This window comes from Cryptomeria japonica, chromosome 9 (assembly GCF_030272615.1).
Source record: "Cryptomeria japonica chromosome 9, Sugi_1.0, whole genome shotgun sequence".
Taxonomy (NCBI): domain Eukaryota; kingdom Viridiplantae; phylum Streptophyta; class Pinopsida; order Cupressales; family Cupressaceae; genus Cryptomeria; species Cryptomeria japonica.
The window spans coordinates 82,831,744-82,854,011 of record NC_081413.1 but is presented as its reverse complement, the minus strand read 5'-3'; the positions used below and the strand labels follow the sequence as shown (position 1 = coordinate 82,854,011).

At 40.0% G+C, this 22,268-nt stretch overlaps 1 protein-coding gene across 2 annotated transcripts in view; it reads right to left on the bottom strand.

Annotated features, from left to right (window-relative positions):
• Positions 1 to 1,212: 1,212 nt before the first annotated feature.
• Positions 1,213 to 22,268, bottom strand: part of LOC131030220 (protein TIC 62, chloroplastic) — a 173,750-nt gene continuing 152,694 nt past the window's right edge. For both annotated transcript variants that reach the window (XM_057960946.2, XM_057960947.2), the window contains exon 6: positions 1,213 to 1,793. In XM_057960946.2, coding sequence (XP_057816929.2) covers positions 1,627 to 1,793 — 167 coding nt within the window. In that variant the 3' untranslated portion in view covers positions 1,213 to 1,626. The remainder of the gene's footprint in view (positions 1,794 to 22,268) is intronic.

Sequence of the window (22,268 nt, the reverse complement as noted above, 5' to 3'; positions counted from 1 at the left end):
TGAACCATTTGTTACTTACAAAGAATCACAAATGTAGGCACATGAAAAGAATAGCGTCCAAACCTGTGCACTCGATGTCATTTATGCAAGTTCTAAATTAAATGCCAACATAATGATCCGTGTGGATCGCACCATTACCTGATATGTATATGTTCTTTTGTTCCTTACATTTCAACTATATACTGAAGTTAAGCATGCACAAAACTAACATAGCTCCACTAAATAATATAAATTCTAAACCCACAACATACTCCCAACAAACACAAAATTTCTGCATTTATGATCCTCAAAAGCATAATCTTGTTCAAAGTAACATAAAGCAAACTACCATACTTTATACGTGTCATCCACATATAGATGCAATTAAGTCTCTGTCCTTTTGTTTGAGTGTGCGTCTGATCAATATATCAATCAACAAAAAAACACATACTTTTATAAAAGAATAAATTTGATTTAGAACTATAATTTTCCAAATCTATTTATTTCTGAGAAATTTGGAGTTTAAAAGTCTATTGCAATAACAAATGCGACTTCTAGATACTATCTTCCTTGTATTTGCATAAAATATGCAATCTCACTAAATTTACAAGCACTGACATAAAAAGGAGATAACATAAGAAACACACCCGAAGGAGATCGTGATAAAGCTTGGCTATGTAGACAATATCGAAAAAAGATAACCAAAATTAAAATATGAATCAGTCAATTTTCTTAATTCCTGACGGGGAGATTTATGTACATTTTATCAGGCTCCAAATTTGAGTGATTAATAGATAGGGTGTTCATTACTATTTCAAATTCCTAACGTGGAATTAGGCATGCATGCACCATTAAAACAGGGTATTGCTCCACGTGCTACATTTAAAAGAGTGAATGAAACCTTTTATGATGCATTTATTATCTTTTATTATATATCATTTTTTGTGTACAAGGTATGACAATTGTATGTATGTAAAATATACACTGATCCTAATTGGCATCTGAGCAGTCCATTACGCCAACATAATCATCCGCACAGGTATAGTACCATCAGTTGATGAGTGCCATTCTTTTGTTTCCAACATTTCAAACACTTATTGAAGTTGAACGTGCTCAAAACTAGAACGCTACAATGAAAGAATGCAAGCTCTGAATCTCATAACATATAAGTGTTGGATTCAAAATCCAGGAAATCATAAATGTGCTCAAGAATATACACAACTTATTTTAACATCAAAAGCAAACTATCAAGCTTTGATCCCTCGTATAGATGCATATAAAGTCAGTATGTCTGTCCTTTTGATCACGTCTATTTGATCAACACATCAATCAACAAAAAATATATGTTTTTGTAAGAAGAAATTCTTACAGAACTACAATTTCTCAGATATTTATTTCAATAATATATTGGCATTTCAGAAGCTTTGATGCTTGGTATAACTCAATGCCAAATCAATACTGTCATAACATCCATCTATCTATTAGAACGAATAGTTTGTGATAACAAATACAACTTTTATATAATATATTACAAGCAATCGCATAGAATAGGGAATCTCGTAAACTTTACTAGCATTGACATAAAATGGAAATAATAATAGAAACAAATGGGAAATTTCCCCAAGTCCTACCACCTGAGAAATTCCCCTACATTTTATCGGGCAGCAAATTTGAGAGGCTTGACAGATCAGGTGTTCCTTCTACTTTACTATTCCAAATTTCAAAAGTGGAATTAGGTGTGCATGCACCATCAACACATGCTATTGCTACAGTTGCTACATCTTGTCGTGTGATCATTCCACTTCCTTTATCACCTTCATGTGTTGAAAAGTAAAGATTAATCATAGTTGATATTTTATATAAGTTAAGAAAATGAATCACTGTGATGCAACTAATTTCATTTTTAGTTTGGTAAAGTGAAATATTTAAACTAAGTAAAATGTGACATTGCAAAAACCACAGGTTGGCTACAGTGAGAAGAGGGGTAATTATAAAAACTTTCCACGAAGGAAAAACCACAGCAATGCAAAGATTAATAAAAGCTATTATGATAACAAAACTGTAAAAAATTCCAATCATGATACTAATTTTCTAATGCTTGGAAAACATTAAATTAATAACACAAATCATTGAGAATTTAAACTGCAGAAATGAACACAAGTATGCAGCAATTTACACATTGAAATCTGTTTTGCATTCCTTTGAAAGATTACAAGGAAACCTCCATAACTGTTCAACTCCCAGCTGCGCAGAATTATTACACTGAATTGAGTTATTCAACTTCTATCATACATCTATCCTAATACCATTCAGCTAAAAAATCCAATCTTCCAAGAATAGTACTCATCTCACACAGGAGATGATTTGGACGATAAGTCGAAATCATTAGTGCATATCCACACTTTATTAGACTTCATTAACGAAATAAAAGATTTTCACTTTATCACTTAAGTGAATCACAAAATAGAAATAACAGTTAACTTGAACTACTTGCATGTTCACATTTATTCTGTGCAGAAGTTCTGAACTGAAATAAAAACTCCACAGGAACAAGATTACATATATGACATTGTGTAAGAGCTATTTTGATCTGCAGTAACAAAGAAAGCAGGGTTGATAATATTTTCAGAACAATAAGGTGGAAGGACACAGGTCCCCTCATTGCTGATTCTCAAGGTAGTGCCAAGCCACTTCCTGTTATTTAAACCAGGACGATGGTTTTCAGCATTCCATCCCAAACAATATATCTTTCTCCTTGGTTTCTGTTGTTCCGTGCACACTCCCCATCGTCGACAGGGACCCCCTTTCCTGGTTTGCCTCGTCAAGGCCCCGAGTAGGATTTTGTTAGGTTCGGCAGAGTAAGAAGCAGAGAAAGAGAGAGTTCAGCATCCTGGAATGCAGTGGACTTAGACCTGGTTATGCTTGTAGTGTCAATCCAAAGGTTGGAATGTTGCATCTAGAGTGAATCTTTCAGAAGATCAGAAAAGACACTGAGCTACCATCCTAAAAGGCTTGGGAAGCAATATCCAAGGTGTGATTTCAAAGTTTGCAGAATTTAGAACTATGCCAAGTTGATTGATGTTTGTAGAGAAACAGGGCAAGTTTACACCATTTCAGGTCAAAATTGTTAAGTGTTTAGGGGGTCAAGTTCAAGTGAACGCACAAAGTGCAATGCGTTGCATTTTAAAACGAAAACATTTTGCCTCTACATATACCGAAAATGCCAAGGCATAGCAAAACACAAAAGGAGGCAAACGAAATTTGCATAGCTTAAAAGCAAAGCACTTTTTTATCATGCCTTGCAAAGGCCGAACAAAATACCTGAAAATGCCCCCTATTTCACCCAAAAGTATCAAGGTGAGTTAAGAGGAAGCAAGTAAACTAAAGTTTGTGTGTTTTTTAAAAATGTCTTCATAATACCTCCACAAACACTAAGGAATTTACCGATAAAAGCACCGTGAAACCAAAAGCACTTAAGGCACCTAACGAAAGGTAAAAAACAAAGTGAAAATTCATATTAAGATACTTTTGTTATCACCCTCTCACAATACCAAGCAAAATACCAAAGGGCGTCGAGGCAAGTAGATGTTTAAGTCTAAAAGCAAAGCGCTTTTATCGTCGCCTTTAAAACACTGAGAAAAAGGCTGAAGTCGGGCTGAAGTCTTAAGCCAGAGCAAATTTTAATAAAATTCATGTCTTAAGGCAACACATTTTTTATTGTCTTGTAAACGCCGAAGTTTACACTGAAGAAGGGGATCATGTTCAGTTGGAGCAAAATGCGTGAAGTAGACTTAGGCATAAAGTGAAATATCATTCTCATATCGTGCCTCACAAGGCCAAATATAACACCGAAAAAGTTAAGGTGCTAGCAAACACCAAAGCAAAGTAAGGTTTGAGCCTAAAATAAAGTTCACCTATAATTATAAATGCCAAGATGTTTTTCTAGCATCGTCCTTTCAAACGCCGAAGAAAATACCGAAATAGGGTCAAGATAAGCTAAAGCGAATGAAAATTAAGTCCATGTGTTGTAAAGCAAAGCGCATTTTGTAAATATCAATATAAGGCCCGAGTAAAATACCGAAATTCCCCCAAAACGCCAACAATATAATAAAAGAGGGGGGTCATATAAAATAAAAATTGAAGTCTAAAGCTGAAACAAAACATGAGTTTGGGTTTGCTGCGTTTTGCGTTTTGCTGAAATGTCTTTAGAAAGCAATAGAAATACTGATCTACCCCGCCAAAGGTGCCAAAGCAAAGCAAAATTGAAGAAGATTCAGACGTTTTGAAGGGGAAAGGTCATGCATTTAGAAGGAAGATTTTAAATGCCACTAGGGTTCAAACTTAAATATTGCTTCTCATATCGCCTAGCTTGGTGCTAAACATCCAAAGAAGGTTAGCATGCATTGGTCCCAAGAGGTCGAAATAGAGGAAGAGTTCGAGTGTTTTTGTAAAGGCAACAAAGGAAAGGCGTTCAGTAAATAAAAATGCATTTCCAAGAGTCAGAGAAAATCGCCCTAGCTAAGGCATCTATAGCGAACTAATCATTTCTAGTTATGCATTCATTATTAAATCTTGGCAAATGAGTAAATTTTTTCCGAAATGATAGTGAAATGCTGTATCTAAAACCTGGAATTTTTTAACCTAGGATTGGCCAAATCAATGCATATTTTGAAATTTCACCCAAGGATCAAAATAAACCCAGACCTAAACCCTAGGTCAAGCAAACACAATCAGATGTAAAACCCAAAAAATTTAAAATCCTACCTGGCAAAATTTTTGACATTTACAACATAGGCAGGAAATTAAAACATTGCATTTAGCAAGCCTTCAAATACCAAAAAACTTCCCTGTGTTCTGCTAGAACAAAATTTAACTGCAAAAGCGCGCTAAATACAAGTTTTTCAACTTTGCAACAAGTTTTGAAAACTTAAACAGCAGACTGCATCACTCCTGAATGCCATTTCAACCTTACAATAGCTGTTAATATGCCATGTTGCTGATGATTCTTTTACTGCTAATGCTGTCTTGGGCACTAATGACCCCCATTTACGCATTTAAAGTCACATTGTAATTCATGTCCTGGTGTGCAGGGTAGATGCCTCCCAAAGTATCTGACTCCTCCAAGACACCCGAGGCACAAGGCACCTCTCAGATGTCTAAAGGCTGAGAACCCCCGCAAGCTAGAAAAGATGAAGTATAAGGGAGTACTGCAGGACTCCAAGGTTGTGAGCCAATGGTAGAATGTTGGGGACAGACTTCGAGCATATTGACATCCAGCAATTCAAGAATAGGATGTATGGTCCCGATCCTAACTGGAGGGCTAAGAAAATGGTGGAAAGGAAGATTGCACAGGCTGCTGGGTTTCTGCCAGCGAGTCAAAATTATGAGCTAATTGTGGAGAGCTCCAAGCACTACAAACCAGAAGACAGAGTGGTGTTTGCGAATAATATGGTAATAGTACATTTTACCCCTGAAGCCATTGCAGAGGCCTTTGGCATCCCCGTCCATCAAGACGCAAATGTGGTGTCAATGGAAGAGGCACAGGCAATGTACGATCAAAATTCCAAGTGTAAAAACAAAATGAATGGAAATTGGTTTAAGGAAACAAGACCCCACAGCTCCAAAATCCTCAAAAAGATCTTTAGGAGTGAATTTAATGAAGAGTACAGGGATATGGTTACCCTCCTTAGCCGTGTCATGGGGCTACCCCACTCCAATATATTTGAGTGGATGTTCTACTATGCAGAGGAGGCAATTTACGATCAAAATCCCAAGTGTAAAAACAAAATGAATGGAAATTGGTTTAAGGAAACAAGACCCCACAGCTCCAAAATCCTCAAAAAGATCTTTAGGAGTGAATTTAATGAAGAGTATAGGGATATGGTTACCCTCCTTAGCCGTGTCATGGGGCTACCCCACTCCAATATATTTGAGTGGATGCTCTACTATGCAGAGGAGGTCTTCAAAGGTAAAGTCTGGTTGGACTGGGCACAGATCATTGGTGACAACATACATGAACAGCTAGTACAACTTGCAGAGAAGTATTTTACCATGTCCTCCTACATAGTGTACATGTTTGCACGCCATCCCAAGTTGTTAGGGCTGATCCTCTTAGGCGACATTGGGAATGGGCCCAATTATAAAAAGGTGTATGATTGCTACACTCAGCTCCACTTCTACAACATAAGCTAGAGGGAAAGGCATTGTGTGGCATATGCAGTGGGTCAATATGAGCGAGTAAAAGATGGCTTTACCATGCACATGGTCAAGACTATGCAAGAGGGACTGCATCAAAGGTTGTCCAAACAGGCGATCCCACTAGTGAGGCGATATGGAACATGGTTTATCCAATTTCTTAAGTTCTCTTATTTGAGAATCTCAGGGTTTAAAGGCTCCCCATACCGACTCCCTAAGTACCCCACCGACAAGATGGTGCTTTTGGAAGTTGCTAGGCAAACGAATGCAACTAGGAAGATCCTCAGAGACAAGAGGGTTATAGGGGTCTCATTCCCAGAGAATATTGGGGACAATGATGTATATTTTAAAACCCCTACACAGGCTGAAGAATCTACTGAAGAATTGGCCACATACTACTTGCAAGAGCATCTTGGTAGGACAAACTTTGATCCTACAAGACTAGGACGAAAAGCTTATTGTCGTCACTACAAGCATAAGATGAATGTAGAGGACTACTAGGCCAATTGTAATGACAATTTTGAGGTCCGCAAGAGGGAATGCTCCAGACTCGGCTTGTACCAAATCAGAACTTTTGAGTACGCCTAGGTCCCAAACCAAATATATGACCATGGGGACTATGTACAACAACGAGCCTATGATGTAGCTAAGGATCACCCTCCAGCATTGATCAACCGGTCTCAAGATCCTGTCACCAACTTGGAGATGATAATGAAAGGACCCAGGAGATACATCGATGCCTAGATTCATCAACGCATTCAGGAACTAACTCATGATGGGGTGCAGTTCACTTACAACTTGATGGGACACCTTCAGTCTCAATCACCAAAAGAAGAGGTATCACATGTAGCACCGCTAGAAGAAGGCGAAAACAAGCCTAAAAATAAGAGGAAAAGGCAAAGGCCAGCAAGGAGCCAAAGGCATTCAAGAGGTCCCGAAACAAAAAGAGCCAATCACCTGTGGCTCCTGCTCGTAAGAAGTTGACAATAAGAAGGCCATTTGCTGCCCCTACCTAACAAGAAGATTTTGTTGCAGCAGAAGATGCAACTGATGTGGAATATTAACCCAACCCTCCTAGGCTACAAATAGATTCAACTATCATTGAGATAGCAGACCAAGAAGGGCCCAATTTGCAGCAACAAGAAGTGCAGATCATCGATCTAGAAGGGCCCAAAAATTAGATTGAGGAAGAGGAAATCCGGCCCACTAAAGAGGATGATAAAGAAAAGGACAAGGAGGAAGATCTTCCTAGAAATGAAGAACAACAAGAAATTGAGGTTCCCCAACAGCTACTAAGTGAGGTCAGAGAGAATTCGACCGGAGGGAAAGAACAAGATGCTGAAGAGAACCAACTCTTATCCTTGGGCAGAAAAGGACAAAAATTGAATCAGCTACGGCTTCAGGAGAGCAAGGCAAAGAAATAGTGGTTACCTCTGGTCAATCCGTACCTCCTGTGTGGTTGAAGGCTCGAGCTGAGAAGAAAGTGGCAATGAGGCCACCTATGAGCCTTGAGGACTTATTCTTCAAAGTAGGGCAGCCTCAGGTTAAAGAAAAGAAGAAACCAAGGACTTATTCAAAGATAACCACAGATGCTCAGCGTAACAGAACAATGCATCTTGTTGTCCTGCCAGAAGGCAAATCAGATGAAGAAATCACACTTGCTGATTATAATGTTGCATCAGTCCCAATGGGAAAGCAGACCAAGCAGCAGGAGGTTGGGGAGTTTCGAGAATCCATGGAGACAATGGTAAGCTAATTAGAAAAGGTAACTGTGGAGAGGGAGATGTACAAGGTTCAAGCAGAGCAAGCCGAGGGATACATAGACCACCTAATATAGCCGCTGCAACATGCACTAGCATAGAAGACAACCGTTGAATTTGAAAGGATGAGAGCCTCAGACAAGGTAATGCAGGAATGGTTTGAAGAAGTAACAAGGATGGGAAATCAAATACTCTAGGACGTGATTTTCCTAGAGCGGGACATAGATCAGACCACTCAAGCAATAAGTTCCACTGAGGAAGGACTCAAGCAGATTAAAAAGCCTCACAAATTCAGCACCTTCACAAATTGGTACCAGACTCTGGGATTAAAGAGTGACATCTTGGACCTCACTGATGATGGATGGGATGAATGTGAAAGTACCTGTTGTCATTTTATGACACCCTTGGTCCATCAGTGAGAACCAATCAGAGATATGTTCCATGGACTAGCGCTGCACCAGTTTGATCAAAGAGGAAGCAATGGAATTATGAAGTGTGAAGTGTTGTCTTGTCGGAAGTTCCTTTCCCAAACCTTCTCTTCCTCTCTCTTTCCCGCAACTCCGGAACCCCCAGGTTCCCAAGTTCCTAAATCTTCAACCCCGGAACTCCGAAACCCCCAGGTTCCCAAGTTCCTAGTTCTTCAACCCCGGAACTCCGGAACCCCCAAGTTCCCAAGTTCCTAAGTCTTCAACCCCGGAACCCCCAGGTTCCCAAGTTCCTTGTTCTTCTACCCCAGAACTCTGGAACCCCCAAGTTCCCAAGTTCCTAGTTTTTCTACCCCGGAATGCCCAGGTTCCCAAGTTCCTAAGTTCTTCAACCTCGAAACTCCCGAACCCCCAGGTTCCCAAGTTCCTAGTTCTTCAACCCCGGAACTCTGGAATCCCTGGGTTTCCAAGTTCCTAGTTCTTCTACCCCGGAACTCCAAAACCCCCAGGTTCCCCAGTTCCTAAGTCTTCAACCCCGAAACTCCGGAACCCTCAGGTTCCCAAGTTCCTAGTTCTTCAACTCCGAAACTCCGGAACCCCCAAGTTCCCAAGTTCCTAAGTCTCCCCAACTTCAGTGACCCAGGTCTTCGAAGTTCCTAAGTCTTCTCTTCCTCAACCTGTTGACGAGTCTGAAATCGCATTACTACGGTTCCATCCAGCCAACGCAAAATAGAATACTAAGAATCCTATCCTCTCTTGAAATAAGGAAATCCCTAGTGCTGATTTAATTGATCAATGGGGATTACTTAAATGTTTCAGTTGTCAGGTCTTAGGCTTTTTCTTCCCTTACGCAAGAGAAAATATCCTCCAAGTCGATAGGTGGCTTGGTGGCTGCCTTCCGTTGTGCATGAGCAACTAACCGTAACCAGTCTTGAGGTATGGTCTACTCCGATGCTATGGTCAAATTCCCACTTTGCTCTTTAAAGGTTTTAGCTGGTTCATTGCATATCTGTAACTGATCTATTACAGGAGGAGCTGAGGAAGTGTCCAGTCCTTTGCTTACAGCTGAGTTCTCCCCTACCTCACTGAACAATTGTCGGGTATCCCCATGTGATGGTTGCTCCTCAGTTATGTCAAGCTCGTGGGTCTCATCCGCCCTTCATTCTCCTTCAACAGTGGTGTCATTTTTGTCGGTACTATGCAGTTGCAACTCGTGTCGACTCCCTTGGGTGAGTTCATGTACATCAGCCCCTTGATTGGACGGAATTTATCCTTCCTCAACTTGATTTTCAGGTTCGCCAGAGTCAATGATCCTCACCTCGGTATTTAGCTTGTCTTGTGCCGGAGGATTATCAATTTTGAATGCATCAACATCGCTCTAGGAAGGCAGAGCAAGTATATAATCAAGTTCAACCACATCGTCATCGGAACTGGGGTCCTTTGATGATGAAGTGACCTATGGTCTTCTAATAGGGATCTTCTCCCTTCTTGTCCTTTTAGACGTCCGAGTCCCTCTGCTAGCTTTGGCTTTCTTCCTTTTTTCGGGCCTCTCAACCTCCTCCTTTGGTGCACTTGAGGTTCCCTGATCTCCCGAGGATTGAGAATCAAGACTACCCATCATATGGTAGGTGAATTGGACTCCTTCATGAGTTAGCCGCTCAATCTGTTGGTGTAGCCAATGATCGGTGTACCTTCCTGGGGCTACCATAACTGCCTCAAAGTCAATTATTGGATCCTATGACCAATCGATGCTCGGCAAGAGATGCCTTACTGCTTCAAACTCCCGAACCTGTAAGCAATTTCCAGAATCTGTTACTTGATCCGGGACCCGACGGTATTCATAGAGTCGCATTTGTTGCACACTTAACCTTGAATATTCACGCCGTCGGACCTCATAGTCATCAGAACAATTCTTCCAATAGTCTTCAATTGATTCCTTTGCTCTGTAGTCCCTGTCGTAGGCTCTCTTTGCCAAATTGTCATGATCGAAACATTTCCTTGGGAAATGTTCCTGTAGGCCATAAGAGGCTAACTCAGCAAGTGATTCATCGACATGAGTTGCATTCTTTAAATGTACATCAAGGTTACCCACAATCATAGGGAAGGTGAATCTGGACCGCTTCTTGTCTCTGAGTAAACTGTTTGCCGGACGTGCTTGCCTTGCAACTTCCAGAAGAATTATTTTGTCGGTTGGATAGCGTGGAAGTCGGAAAGGAGCTCCCTCAAAGCCGGCTATCCAAATATAGGAGAACCTAGGGAACTGAATAAACCAGGCGCCGTACCTTTGTACCAAAATGGTAGCCTACTCTGAAAACCTTATGTGTAATCCCCCCTACATCAGCTTGACTAGGCACATTGTGAAGGCGTCATTGACGCGCTCATACTGACCAATAGTATAAGCAGGGTTGTTCTTTTCCCTCTGAGCTATGTCATGATAATGTAGTTGAGGATAGCAATCGTACACCTTTACTTGATTGGGCCCGTTCCCGATTTCACCCTTCTTGATCAACCCTAGCAATGGCTGGTGTCGAGTGAACAAATAAACTAGGCAAGAGGTCACAGTGAAGTGCTTTTTCTCTTCAAGTTCAACCAACTGGGTATGGATATTGTCACTGATGATTTGGGCCTAGTCGAACTTGGATTTCCCCACGAAAACCTGCTCTGTAAAATAGAACATCCACTCCTCAAAAAGGTTAGACTAAGAAAGTCCCATAACCCGGCTGAGCAAGGTGACCATATCTCCATGCTCATTGTGAAAGTCACTTCTTGGGGTCTTTTTCCCAATTCTAATACTTGGAGGCCTTCTCTCCTTATACCATTCCTCATTTATCAATGTCCTACATTTAGCAGGGTTCATGTCATATGCAACTTGTGCTTCATCTATGGTTGTCGCAATGGGGTTATCCGGGAAGGGGATGTCGAATGCGTCACCAATGGCCTCAGGTGTGAAGTCAGCTAGGACCATATTCTCAAGAACCACTAATCTGGTGTTTGGCTGATAATGTCAGGCAGCCTCAACTACCAACTCATAATTCTGCACTGATGGAGGAAATCCTGCTACCTGGGCGATACCACTTTCTATCATCCGCCTAGGCCTGCCATAGGCATTAGGGGAGAATACCCTGTCTCTGAAGTCTTGAATGTCAATGTGGCCCAGGTCAGTATCGCCTACATTTTCCCATATGCTTTGGACCTTTGACTCCCTTGGTCCTCCTCTCTGGTACTGGTATTTCATCTTCTCGCCTTTGCGAGGGATGTCTGATTTAGAAGCCCGGGATGTTTCGGCTGCACCAAGTGTCTTTGAGGATTCTACCGCAGATTTAGGCATCTATCCTACACAACCAAAGGCGGATTACAAGAGGAGATGAAGGAAACAAAACAGGTTAGTTAAAAGGGATACGTTAGCGCATAAGGATCAACGAAAAAACCAAAATTTGAAGGAGGCATGACACTTCAGAAAAAGAGCCTGATTTATTTGGACATGAAATATTATTAAGCTCTTTGATTAAAAAAAATTTACTATTCGGCTACGATTCAAGGACTTAGGCGTTTAATGATCGCTAAATTTGCACTTAGTCTTTAAGTTCAGTTTTTTCAAAAATGAATGAGGTTTAAAATTCCCTAAGTCTGAAATTTGCATTCCTGGTTAACTTTTTGGACAAACTCTGATTATGCTGCTTTGCTTGATGCCTTTCGAAAGGGAAAAGATGCGGTCTACGAGATTTAATCATTTAATTAATTTTGCATAAACACATCTAACCAATCTTGCATATATTTGTTGTGACCTTTTCACACATCACCCCATTGCTAACGGGGACCCCCTCTTTGTTGGCTTTCTGCTTTGTTAGGTTAGGGTTTTGGGTGCTTAGTGGGCAATTTTGTGTTTCCCGTGCCCGAGTCTCGGAGTTATGATCATGCCTAGTGTCGTCTAGGGTTTTTGAAGTTATAGGATCAAGTTGCAAAACGTTGATATTTTAATGATCCTAAGTTTTGTCTAAGTGTAGACCTATTTGAGCGTTAACGTGTTTTTAAACACACACATCAATGATTTTAAAGTGCCAAGATATTCACGGACCTTTTGGAGTTGTTTTCTCACTCCTAAGGTATTATTTAAATTGGTTTCACACTTTATTCCAATATTTTCCTAGCATTTCGCTCATATTTTTGGAAAATTAGCCTAAGTCTAGTGTAAATTTAATGTTTCTAAGTGATTTTGAGTGGTTAAAATGATAAAATCCTAAGGGGAATTCATATTCCAACGGTTAAAGGGTCAAAATCCATGCTAGAGGTGAATTTCCCCTCACATTCCAGACTACCCAACCCCTTCCCCCACTCAAAATCCACACTACACATGGGTTTCCCCTAAAATCCATACTGGCTACTATTTTCCCCCCACTGTTTATCCATACCCAAGTCGAATTTCCCCTAGAAGTGCTAAAATTTGACTAAGTGTCAGGATTTATCCAGACTACCATTGATTTTCCACCAGGAGTGCGGACTGGAGTGCGAACAAAGTTAAGGATGATTCCATGCCTGGGTCGATTTTCCACCAAGATTTTTGTTACAACTAAGTGAGGATTTTTGTCAGGATTTTCATCCAGATAGAGGTCGATTTTCCCCTAAGAGCATTTGTAAGGATTTTGTCCAGATTTTCATCCACAGGGAATATTTTGAGGAGTTTTGAGTCTGGATTTTCATCCAAACTGAGGTCGAAATTCCACCAGGGAGGTTTTTTCCAAGTTAAGGGAGTTTTGAGTGTGGATTTTTGTCTAGACTAATATCGAATTTCCCCTGGAGGTGATTTTTTGCAAATAGAGTGGATTTTTGTCCAAACTCACATCGATTTTCCCCTGGGAGTTTTTTGTGTGCATTTTGATAAAGTTGGGCATGGATTTTTGTCCAAGCATGGGTCGAATTTCCCTTATGGGGAATTTTTGACGATTTTAATGATTTTTTAAGGGATTTTTTTAATCCCAACCTATATCGAATTTCTCTTGGAGGCTTATTTTGGATTTAATTTGCAATATTTTAATAGGTAAGCCCCAATTTTAATTGCTTTTAAATAATTATTAATGATTATTTAAAATTTAAAAGCAAATTTAATAACTTGCAATAATCATTTAATATTTGAACCTTCTAGAAGCAAGTTAGGTTTTCACCAAGCAAGTATTTATACCAAGTGTTTTATCCCACATTGCTTGTGTGGTGAAAATGAGAGGTGAAAGCAAGTATAAGTGAGGAGACTTAGCATTATTTTATTACTATTTCTGCCAAGTGTCTCCATGAAAGCGATTTTTTTTCCAAGTTGGGCGAATTTATAGCAAGACGTTTTTATAAAGTGTGGGATTGAGGATTTATTTTCCTCCATTTTTTTCAGCTTGCTGATCTATTCCTTTTGGCTACCATTAAAGACCAATTTTAGAATTTCGATTTTGCTAAGTTTGGCGATTTTTTCAAACTTTAACATTTTTTGGTGAAAATTGGCAATTTCATGTTTGGAGACTTAGGCGATTTTTCCTCCACCATTTTGCTTGTTGTTCAAACCTTCATTGTTGCAGATCAAGGCTGCCATTAACAACATTTTTCAAAATTCTGAAAATTTCGATTTTGCAAAGGCAAATTTTTGTGTTTGGGGTATCCAATCCCAACTTGGGCGATTTTTCCAGATTGCTGCCATCCTTGCTACTACAGATCTAAGCTGCCATTGACATCATTTTCAGATTTCCATTTTGGCGCCATACTTGGGAAAATTTCGATTTTGCTTGGCAGGTGATTTGGTGCCATATTTTGGTGGATTTTTTATTCATGCTTGGTGGCTGCCATCATTTCCAGCCTGCTAATTCGCTTCAGATCTGAGGTTTGCTTCAGACTTTGACCTCCATTAATGGCTGCCCTTAATTTTTAGACTTAAGTTTTTATTGCCTAGCCAATTCCAACTTAAACATTTAGCATTCGGAGGTGTTTTATAGAGTTTTCTGTGCATTTTTTAGACCATTTTATCTCTGTTGCAGGTCTGAAACTCCATTGTTAGGCGGTTGTCCTCAGAAATTTTCATTTCCAGCCACCTAACTAGTTTTGGCGAATTTGCTTGGGGCTGTTTCCTTAGCCATTTTTCATCATTTTCAAAGATTTAAACCACTTTGCAAGGTGCTGGTAAGTCTGAAGTATCTAATTTTCAGACTTGTCCTCAGAAATTTAAATTTTTACCATCCATACTTACATTCCAGAAAATGATTGTTTTGATCATTAGAACTGATTTTTATCAAGATTATGCACATTTTGAAGATTGCAACATGTTTTAAAAGTCTGATTTTCAGGTTATCTTCAGAATTGTTGACCTCCATTGTTAACTGCGGAAGGTGTCTTCAGACATTCATTATGTGAAAACACAATCTTTCACACCTTTCCTTAGTCATCATTTATCCAGTATACTCCTTTGCATTTTAACTTGCTTATTTTCTAAGCATAAGGAGGTATTCAATGAATTTTATGGAAGGCTTCCATGCCTTAGTGTTGTCACACTTTGAACTTAATTGCTAAAATTTACCAAGTGTATGGATTATTTTCCGGACTCCATGCTCTAAATTAGCTAAATCTTTAGAAAGTCAGGAATTTTAAAACGAACATTATTTATTTTCCTAAGTCTAACTTCGAGCTTCGTACAGGTGCGATGTCAAAGTCGGGATACAAGGAAAGGAAAGAACTATTGAAGATGCTGGAGACTGGATTTTATCCAGAGTTTAAGATTTCATCCAGATCGAAGGAGATCGTTGATACAAACATGCATTTCCTAGACTTCGACCAGATGAAGCGTCGGATGTTCGGAGTCAGAGATCAAGTTCCATCCCCAGCATATGTGAATATTATGAAGAGTGGCATTTTCCATGCCGCTGGATTTCCACAGTCCATACAGTGCAATGAGCTTATCCTGGAATGTGCACTATGTTACGATCCGCTCACAAGAATGATTAAGACTCCTAAGGGCGTTGTCATCGCCTACCTTGCTGAGGATGCCATTGCTGAGATATTCGGAATTCCACGCAGAACAGACATGAAGGATGTGACCAAGGAGGATTATGCAGAAAGATACACGAAGAAGATGGGTGTATGCAAGAATTTAATTAACAAAGAGTGGATGATTGAGCCTAAGTCTCATCATTCCAAGGCTCCCAAGACACTCATATGCATAGATTTTAAGGAGGAATATAGTGATTTGATATTACTACTCAACAGAGTGATGGGGATGCCGCAGGGAGCAATATTTGATGGATGGATATTCTACTTCATCCAGGATTGTCTTAGAGAAACGCTAGTGAATTGGTCCAAGATTATAAGTGACAACCTGGATTTTCAGCTGAGGAATATAGAGCGGTCCAAGTCATTCGCCATGACTTCTTACCTGGTGTACCTGCTTGTACGATTTGTTTCATACAGAGGATTAATATGCAAAGGTGAAGTCGGGAATGGGCAAGAACAATTCGAGAGTTATGAATGCTACCCCCAGTTGAGCATGCATAGAATTGAAGACTATAAGAGAGTGAATGATGCATTCACTATGTACATCACATGGATGCTGCAAGGCGGAATCCACAGAAGATTGTCCAAGGAGGCAACAAAGTTAATAGAAAAGTATGGATCGTGGTATATACAGTTTCCCACTTTCACATACCTCAGAATTCATGGGTTTCAATCTGAACCATAAAGACTTCCTAGGTATCCAACCGATAGAATGATATTGTTGGAAGTGGTGAGACAACTTCTAGAGTTCGATGTTATCCAGAGAGAGAAGCACAGGACAAGAATGACATTCCCTATTTCAGTTGGGAAGACGTAAGAAATTTGCCAATCCGCCATAGTCGCCAGCACTGCAAGTGAGGAGCTTGCATTCTATCGATTTGCTACATACAAGAAGAGAAAAAGATTTGATCCAGACAAGAAGCTCGGAAGGATCAAGGGAGAGAAGTTCACTCATAAGATTGACATAGAGGATTATTGGGCTAACCTGATGGACAAGCAAGCAGTGAAGAGAAGAATGTGGTCCAGAATGTCAATGGATTTCATGAGCAAGTGTGGACTTTTCCTCATTCCTGATCAGGTATTAGATGATAGAGATCATACACATCCGCAGTACGAGAGTGAAATGAAGAAGGCAATCCTATTGCCTAATTGGTCAGAGTCAAAAGAGATTGACCTGAATATATTGATGAGAGAGGTCTTGAATTTCTCCCGCCTATGGGTGGATATACAAATGAATAAGTTAGTTGACATGGGTGTTCCCTTCACTTATGAAAAGATGAAGCTGGAAGAGTCTACTTCCCAGGATGATCAGAAGACTGTCAGTGATGTCAGGATTCATGCAGACGAAGAGAGTCAAGCTCCCAAGAGAAGGAAGAACACGTCTAGAGAAGTCAAGGCCAAAGGGAAGAAGATTGAAGATGTGAAGAAGAAACAAAAGACTATCATTCCTCCACTTATCATTCCTTCACCCCCTCCCAGTGTCTCATCAATCAAAGTGATTGAAGTAACAGAACAGAATAAGGAAACGCAGCAGTGTTCCAACACAGTGATACTACTAGAGAATATTTAGAAATTCCATGCCACAGCGACACCTGCACCTCCTGATGAGAATAATGATCAGCCAGACTCCCCTACTGTCCTTTTGGAAGTTAGCTTGGGAAATGAGGTATATGATAGGACCAGGAGTAATCCTGATGATAATGATGATGTTATTTCGGCATTGAAAGGACTTGATCGAGAAATATGTCTCGATGATGGTATGGAGATGGCCGCTATTCCTGAATGGCTGAGGAGAAGTATGGAGAAAAGTAAACAAATGATAGAGATACAGCCTATTGATGATATTGATGACTACCTAGCTAGGAGTGCTAAGGGGAAGAAGCCCAAGAGAGCAGAGATTTTGTCACACATAGCTAGAGATGAGACAGGAATGCGGATTGCGCAAATTGTTGTTCCTATTCCAGGCGTGACAACAGACATTGCTACTCCTATGGATTTCCAGATCACTTTAGTCGCCCTTGGTCGTACGTCCAAAGAACAGGAATTCCAAGAGATTGGTGAAAACCTCCAGGCAATCAATGGAAGGTTAGATAGAGCGGTTGCGGAGAATGAAAGGTACAGAGAAGAAAATATTAGACTCAGAGAGTATATTGCAACGGCAAGGCGTGGAGATCCCACCCTTATTTCCCCTATTGCAGTTGACCATGGAATACATTCACACTGTGAGGTAGCGAGAGGTACACACTCAGAGGTGGAAAAGTAGATTGAGAGCACAACAAAACAGGCAAATGATTTCCTCACTCAGTTCGTCCATGCATATGATAGGACAACAGGGCTTATATTCAAAATCCAGTATTTGGAGGGAATTTGGGAATAATTCTGGCATATCCAAGAGAGGACTATTCCACGCCTCCAGGCATTGAAGAAGGTTCCTAATTCCACCTTGGTCAACGAGAACACTGTGCATAGTGGAGACGGATACGATTTCCATGGCTGGTATTGTACATTAGCTGTGAAGAAATCAACTTATGAGAGCGCCCAATTGAGTTGTATGGAGATGGAAGGATTAATTCAGGACATTCAAATGAAGATCCTTGCCTCGATTGAGGAATTATTGGGTATTGATGTTAGTGGTTTACACTTAACCAAATTAAGAGACAAGATGAAATTTATGTATTTTTGCCAGTTGGACTCTTTGAAGAAGAGTCAGATAGATGACTTGGTCTCTTTGTTGATTCATGTTCATAGTTCGCAGAAGCTCATGCCAGAATGGGAGAACACTTTGAATGCTTGCTCGGATTCATTGGATGTGATTGATTTACAGCAGGATACCTTGCCTAGCATTTCCATGGAGGAGTTAGATTCAGTATTGGCTAGATTCTTGGAGTATGCTAGGAGAGAGAGAGATGCAGGGAGGAATCTTCTAGAAGATTCTTTATTTGATGACTAGGTATCTTTTCATTGGGCCATATGTTCGTGGCACCATTTTTTGATGTAACCCTAATTAAGGCAATTCTAGGGTTTTGTTGGCATGAACTTGGTCGTTGATGTTAGATCAATCTGGGCCATCCATTTTGTAAGAAACTCTATATATGCCCCCTTGTCTCTCATTTGTAAGGGAGAGTTTTTGTAGAATTGTTGGTATATGCTGTAGCTATTTGAATCCTAATCATTGTTCAATTGTTGGTGATTTTGCTCTTCAAGTGTTGTATTTGCATTCATGGTTCTCAATTCCTCCAAGTTAGATTAGAATTTATTTTCATGTGTGTTAGATTGAGTGGAAGATTTGTTGAATTTATTTGTGTGGAATCCTTAATGCATACCACTAGCCTCTTGCCACTGGTAAGTGCGCCTTGTGTGGTCAACTGGAATTTGAGTAAGCATAACTTCAACTATTACGCGTCCGTTGACAAGCATCAACTTGGATGGTGTCTATGTTTGATGGTGATAGCTTGAAAATGTTTAAGTATACCTTAGACGATTGCACTAAGCTTGTGTCAATACCTGATTGTGAGACCTTGCCTGGTTTGATTCCACTAGATCCATTCATCATTTCCTACATTCCTAGGCTTAGAATAGATTTCCTAAACCCTATTCTTTTTCCCCCTTTTTTAGTAAGAAGTAAATCCAGAGCCATATTGATAAATCTTAAGTTGTCAGCACACCTATTCCACATCATTCATGATAATCCAAACATTTGCGTAAGCCCACAAGTGAAACACGGCAATTCACATCAACCACTAAACTTACCCACTCGTCAAGACCTGACATGTAGAAACCTTGGAATCATTTTAGTTGATCTCATTCTTAGCATCTGAGGCGATTTTGTTCAAAAGAGGGTAAATTACCTTGGTACTTTATTTTGAAATGTTGTGCATAAAAAACACATCAACAATATTTCAAATGATTCCAAGGGAGACAAAGTGAGCTTACCTGGCAAATATGGTGTCAATCCGCACAAATCCGGCCTGCATGGTTATTTTCTTTTTGAAATTTGAAAATGCCCTTTCCTATGCCTTGTGTTTTTGGGAAAAAAATGCACAGCTCGCGATTCACAAAAAAGGAATGACATTTTCCTAAGTTTCAAATTTACCTTGCGATTTTGACGCGGAATGGTAGGGTTTCTGCGATTGTGAAGTTTTAATGCTTGGACACTTTCTTGTTTTACGCCGAAGTTGGGGAATTGGGCTTCGCGATACTACAAATCTATGTTGTCGCCGAAAATGGGGTTTAGCTCTGCGATTTTGCAATCCTTCAAACGCTAAAAATGGGGTTTAGCTCTTTGCAAGGTTAAAAAAGGTTCACGATTTTAGCCTTGGTGGGGAACTTCGGCGATTTACCTTCTGCGAATTTCAGTGATATATGACCCTTTTCAAAGTTTTATACTTCGCGATTTGTCTTGGTGGGGAACTTCGACGTTTTTTGCTTTCTTCGCAAACCTTTATACTTATTCCGCACTTTATTGCCGAGGCTTGGGAAAAAATATGGAGCTTTGCAAAGTTTTGACATTTTGGCATTCTACGCTTTTATGCCGAAGTTCGACAATTTGTGACCTTTTGCAAACTTTAAACAAACTTCGCAATTTTACCTTATGGTTTATTTCGGGCTTTTGGGGACCTTTTTCAAAGTTTAAACTTCACGATTTTACTATGGCAAACTTCGGGGTTTTTTGCTTTTCTTCGCAAAGCTTACACTTCGCAATTTTACACTTTAGTGCGAATTTCAGCGATATCGCCCTTTTTGCAAAGTTTTTATACTTTTTCGCGATTTTCCTTTATGCAAATTTCGGGGATGAAGTGGCTTTTTCAAACCTTCTAAAAGTTTCGCATTTTATTTGCTGGCCGATTTTTGGGATTTTGGTCTTCTTTACCAAGTTTCAATATTTTAACATGTTTGCACTTTATGCCGAAGTTCGGCGATTTGGAGCTTTTTGCAAAGTTTTTACCATGTTGCATATGTATCTCTTTTGGCGAAAATCGGGGGTTTGAACCCTTTTGCAAAGTTCAACTTTCTCTTTCGCATTTACCCCCCCTTTGGCGAAATTCGGGATTTCGACGTCTTTTGCAGGCTTTTATCTCTTTTTTCACATTTAGGCGATTTTGCAATCTTTCATCTCACTTAACTTAGGCGGTTTTGAAATTTTAACGCTTGAGCATTAAACTCACCTTGCAGATTCCCAAGCTTACGCTCATGACAACATCGTCCCATGGACTGATTACGGGCACTCAAAAAAAACGCGAGACACCATGCGCAAAACTCAACAGGGCGAAGGCTAAAAACCAAAAAGAGGGGGACCCTGTCTGCGACAGGGAGTGTGTGCAATGCACAACACAACCCCGGAACCCTGAGGTTCTCAAGTTCCCAAGTCTTCCCAACTTCGGTGACTTGTTGTGATGTTTTCACACATCACCCCATTGCAAATGGAGACCCCCTACTTTTTAGGCCCTTCCTGTCTTTTGGCTTTGTTTTTTGGGTCTTTTCGTAGAAGTCTCTCCAGCCTCTCTAGTTTGCGAGTGTTTGGGGGTCATATTGGTCAAGTCTTCTTTTCGTTTGGGTGAATTTGATGAAGTCTAGGACTCGTTTTGTTAATTTTAGGGTTTCTGCCTTTAGTCCTAGATTTTAGGGGTTTCTTTTAGGGTTTTGGAAAAACTGAACTTAGAACTTGAATCGAGACCCTTCAAGGAACCTCCTAGTAAAATTTGAGTGAATTCTAAGCACTTACTATTTTTAGTAAGTCTATTTTTACTTTTAGTTTCTTTCACTGCCTCCCGGATTGATCTAATTTTGCCAAAAATCAAACTTACTATTTTTAGTAATTTCTATTTTTAGTAAGCTTCTATTTTTAGTAAGTGCTTTCCTGACCTATTTTGTCCAAACCCTAACATTTTGTAACTTATTATTTGGGAAAATCTATTTTGGCAAGTTCTTCATAGGAAAACACTGAAAACTGAACATCCCTGAAGACACTGAAGACTAAACGCTCCTAAAGATCATTTCTAAATCCGGAAGAGTCAGAAGACAGCCAGAAGAGCAAAGCATGCAAAATCATCCAAGTCTAGAAATTCACATCAATCCACCAATGTCATCCTGATCCAAAAATGGCCTGAAATTTGACTAAGTCTGAAAATTTGAAAGATCTTCCAAAATCCAGAATTTGCGTTATGATTCTTATACTTAAAATGTTATATTTCATATATATACATGTCCTGAATTGGTAGAAAACATGAAATTCCTCCTCCACAGTGAAATTCCGCCCAAACACTCAGCTGGGTACCAAAATGGAAGGGTCATGGAGGATTCAGCATTTGATGAAATTCCTCCTCCACAGTGAAATTCCACCCAAACACTCAATTGGGCGCCAAAATGGAAGGGTCATGGAGGATTCAGCATTTGATGAAATTCCTCCTCCACAATGAAATTCCACCCAAACACTCAGCTGGGCGCCAAAATGGAAGGGTCATGGAGGATTCAACATTTGATGAAATTCCTCCTCCATAGTGAAATTCCGCCCAAACACTCAGTCGTGTACAGAATACCGTACGTATTGTACTATAGCCTTCTTCCAATACCGTACGGTAGTCGTACAGTGTCCAGTCTCTTCTGTATGGTGTCCTTTTTCCTCTGTCTTCGTACCCCCTTTGACTGTACGATAACTGCGTTGTTGATGTTGGTACCCTGTACGGAATGCATACGAAATTTCAGGTTGACTATCTTTTCCGTATGGTATCTCTTGCTAGCGTGTGCTCATGTACCATACGAGCACACCGTATGGTTTCGCCTCAAGATGTGTTCATGTGGGCTGTACGGCTCCACCGTACAGCTTCTTCTGAGGTAATGGACCTGTTGATGTGTTTTTTATGCACATAACAATACAAAATAAATTACCAAAGTA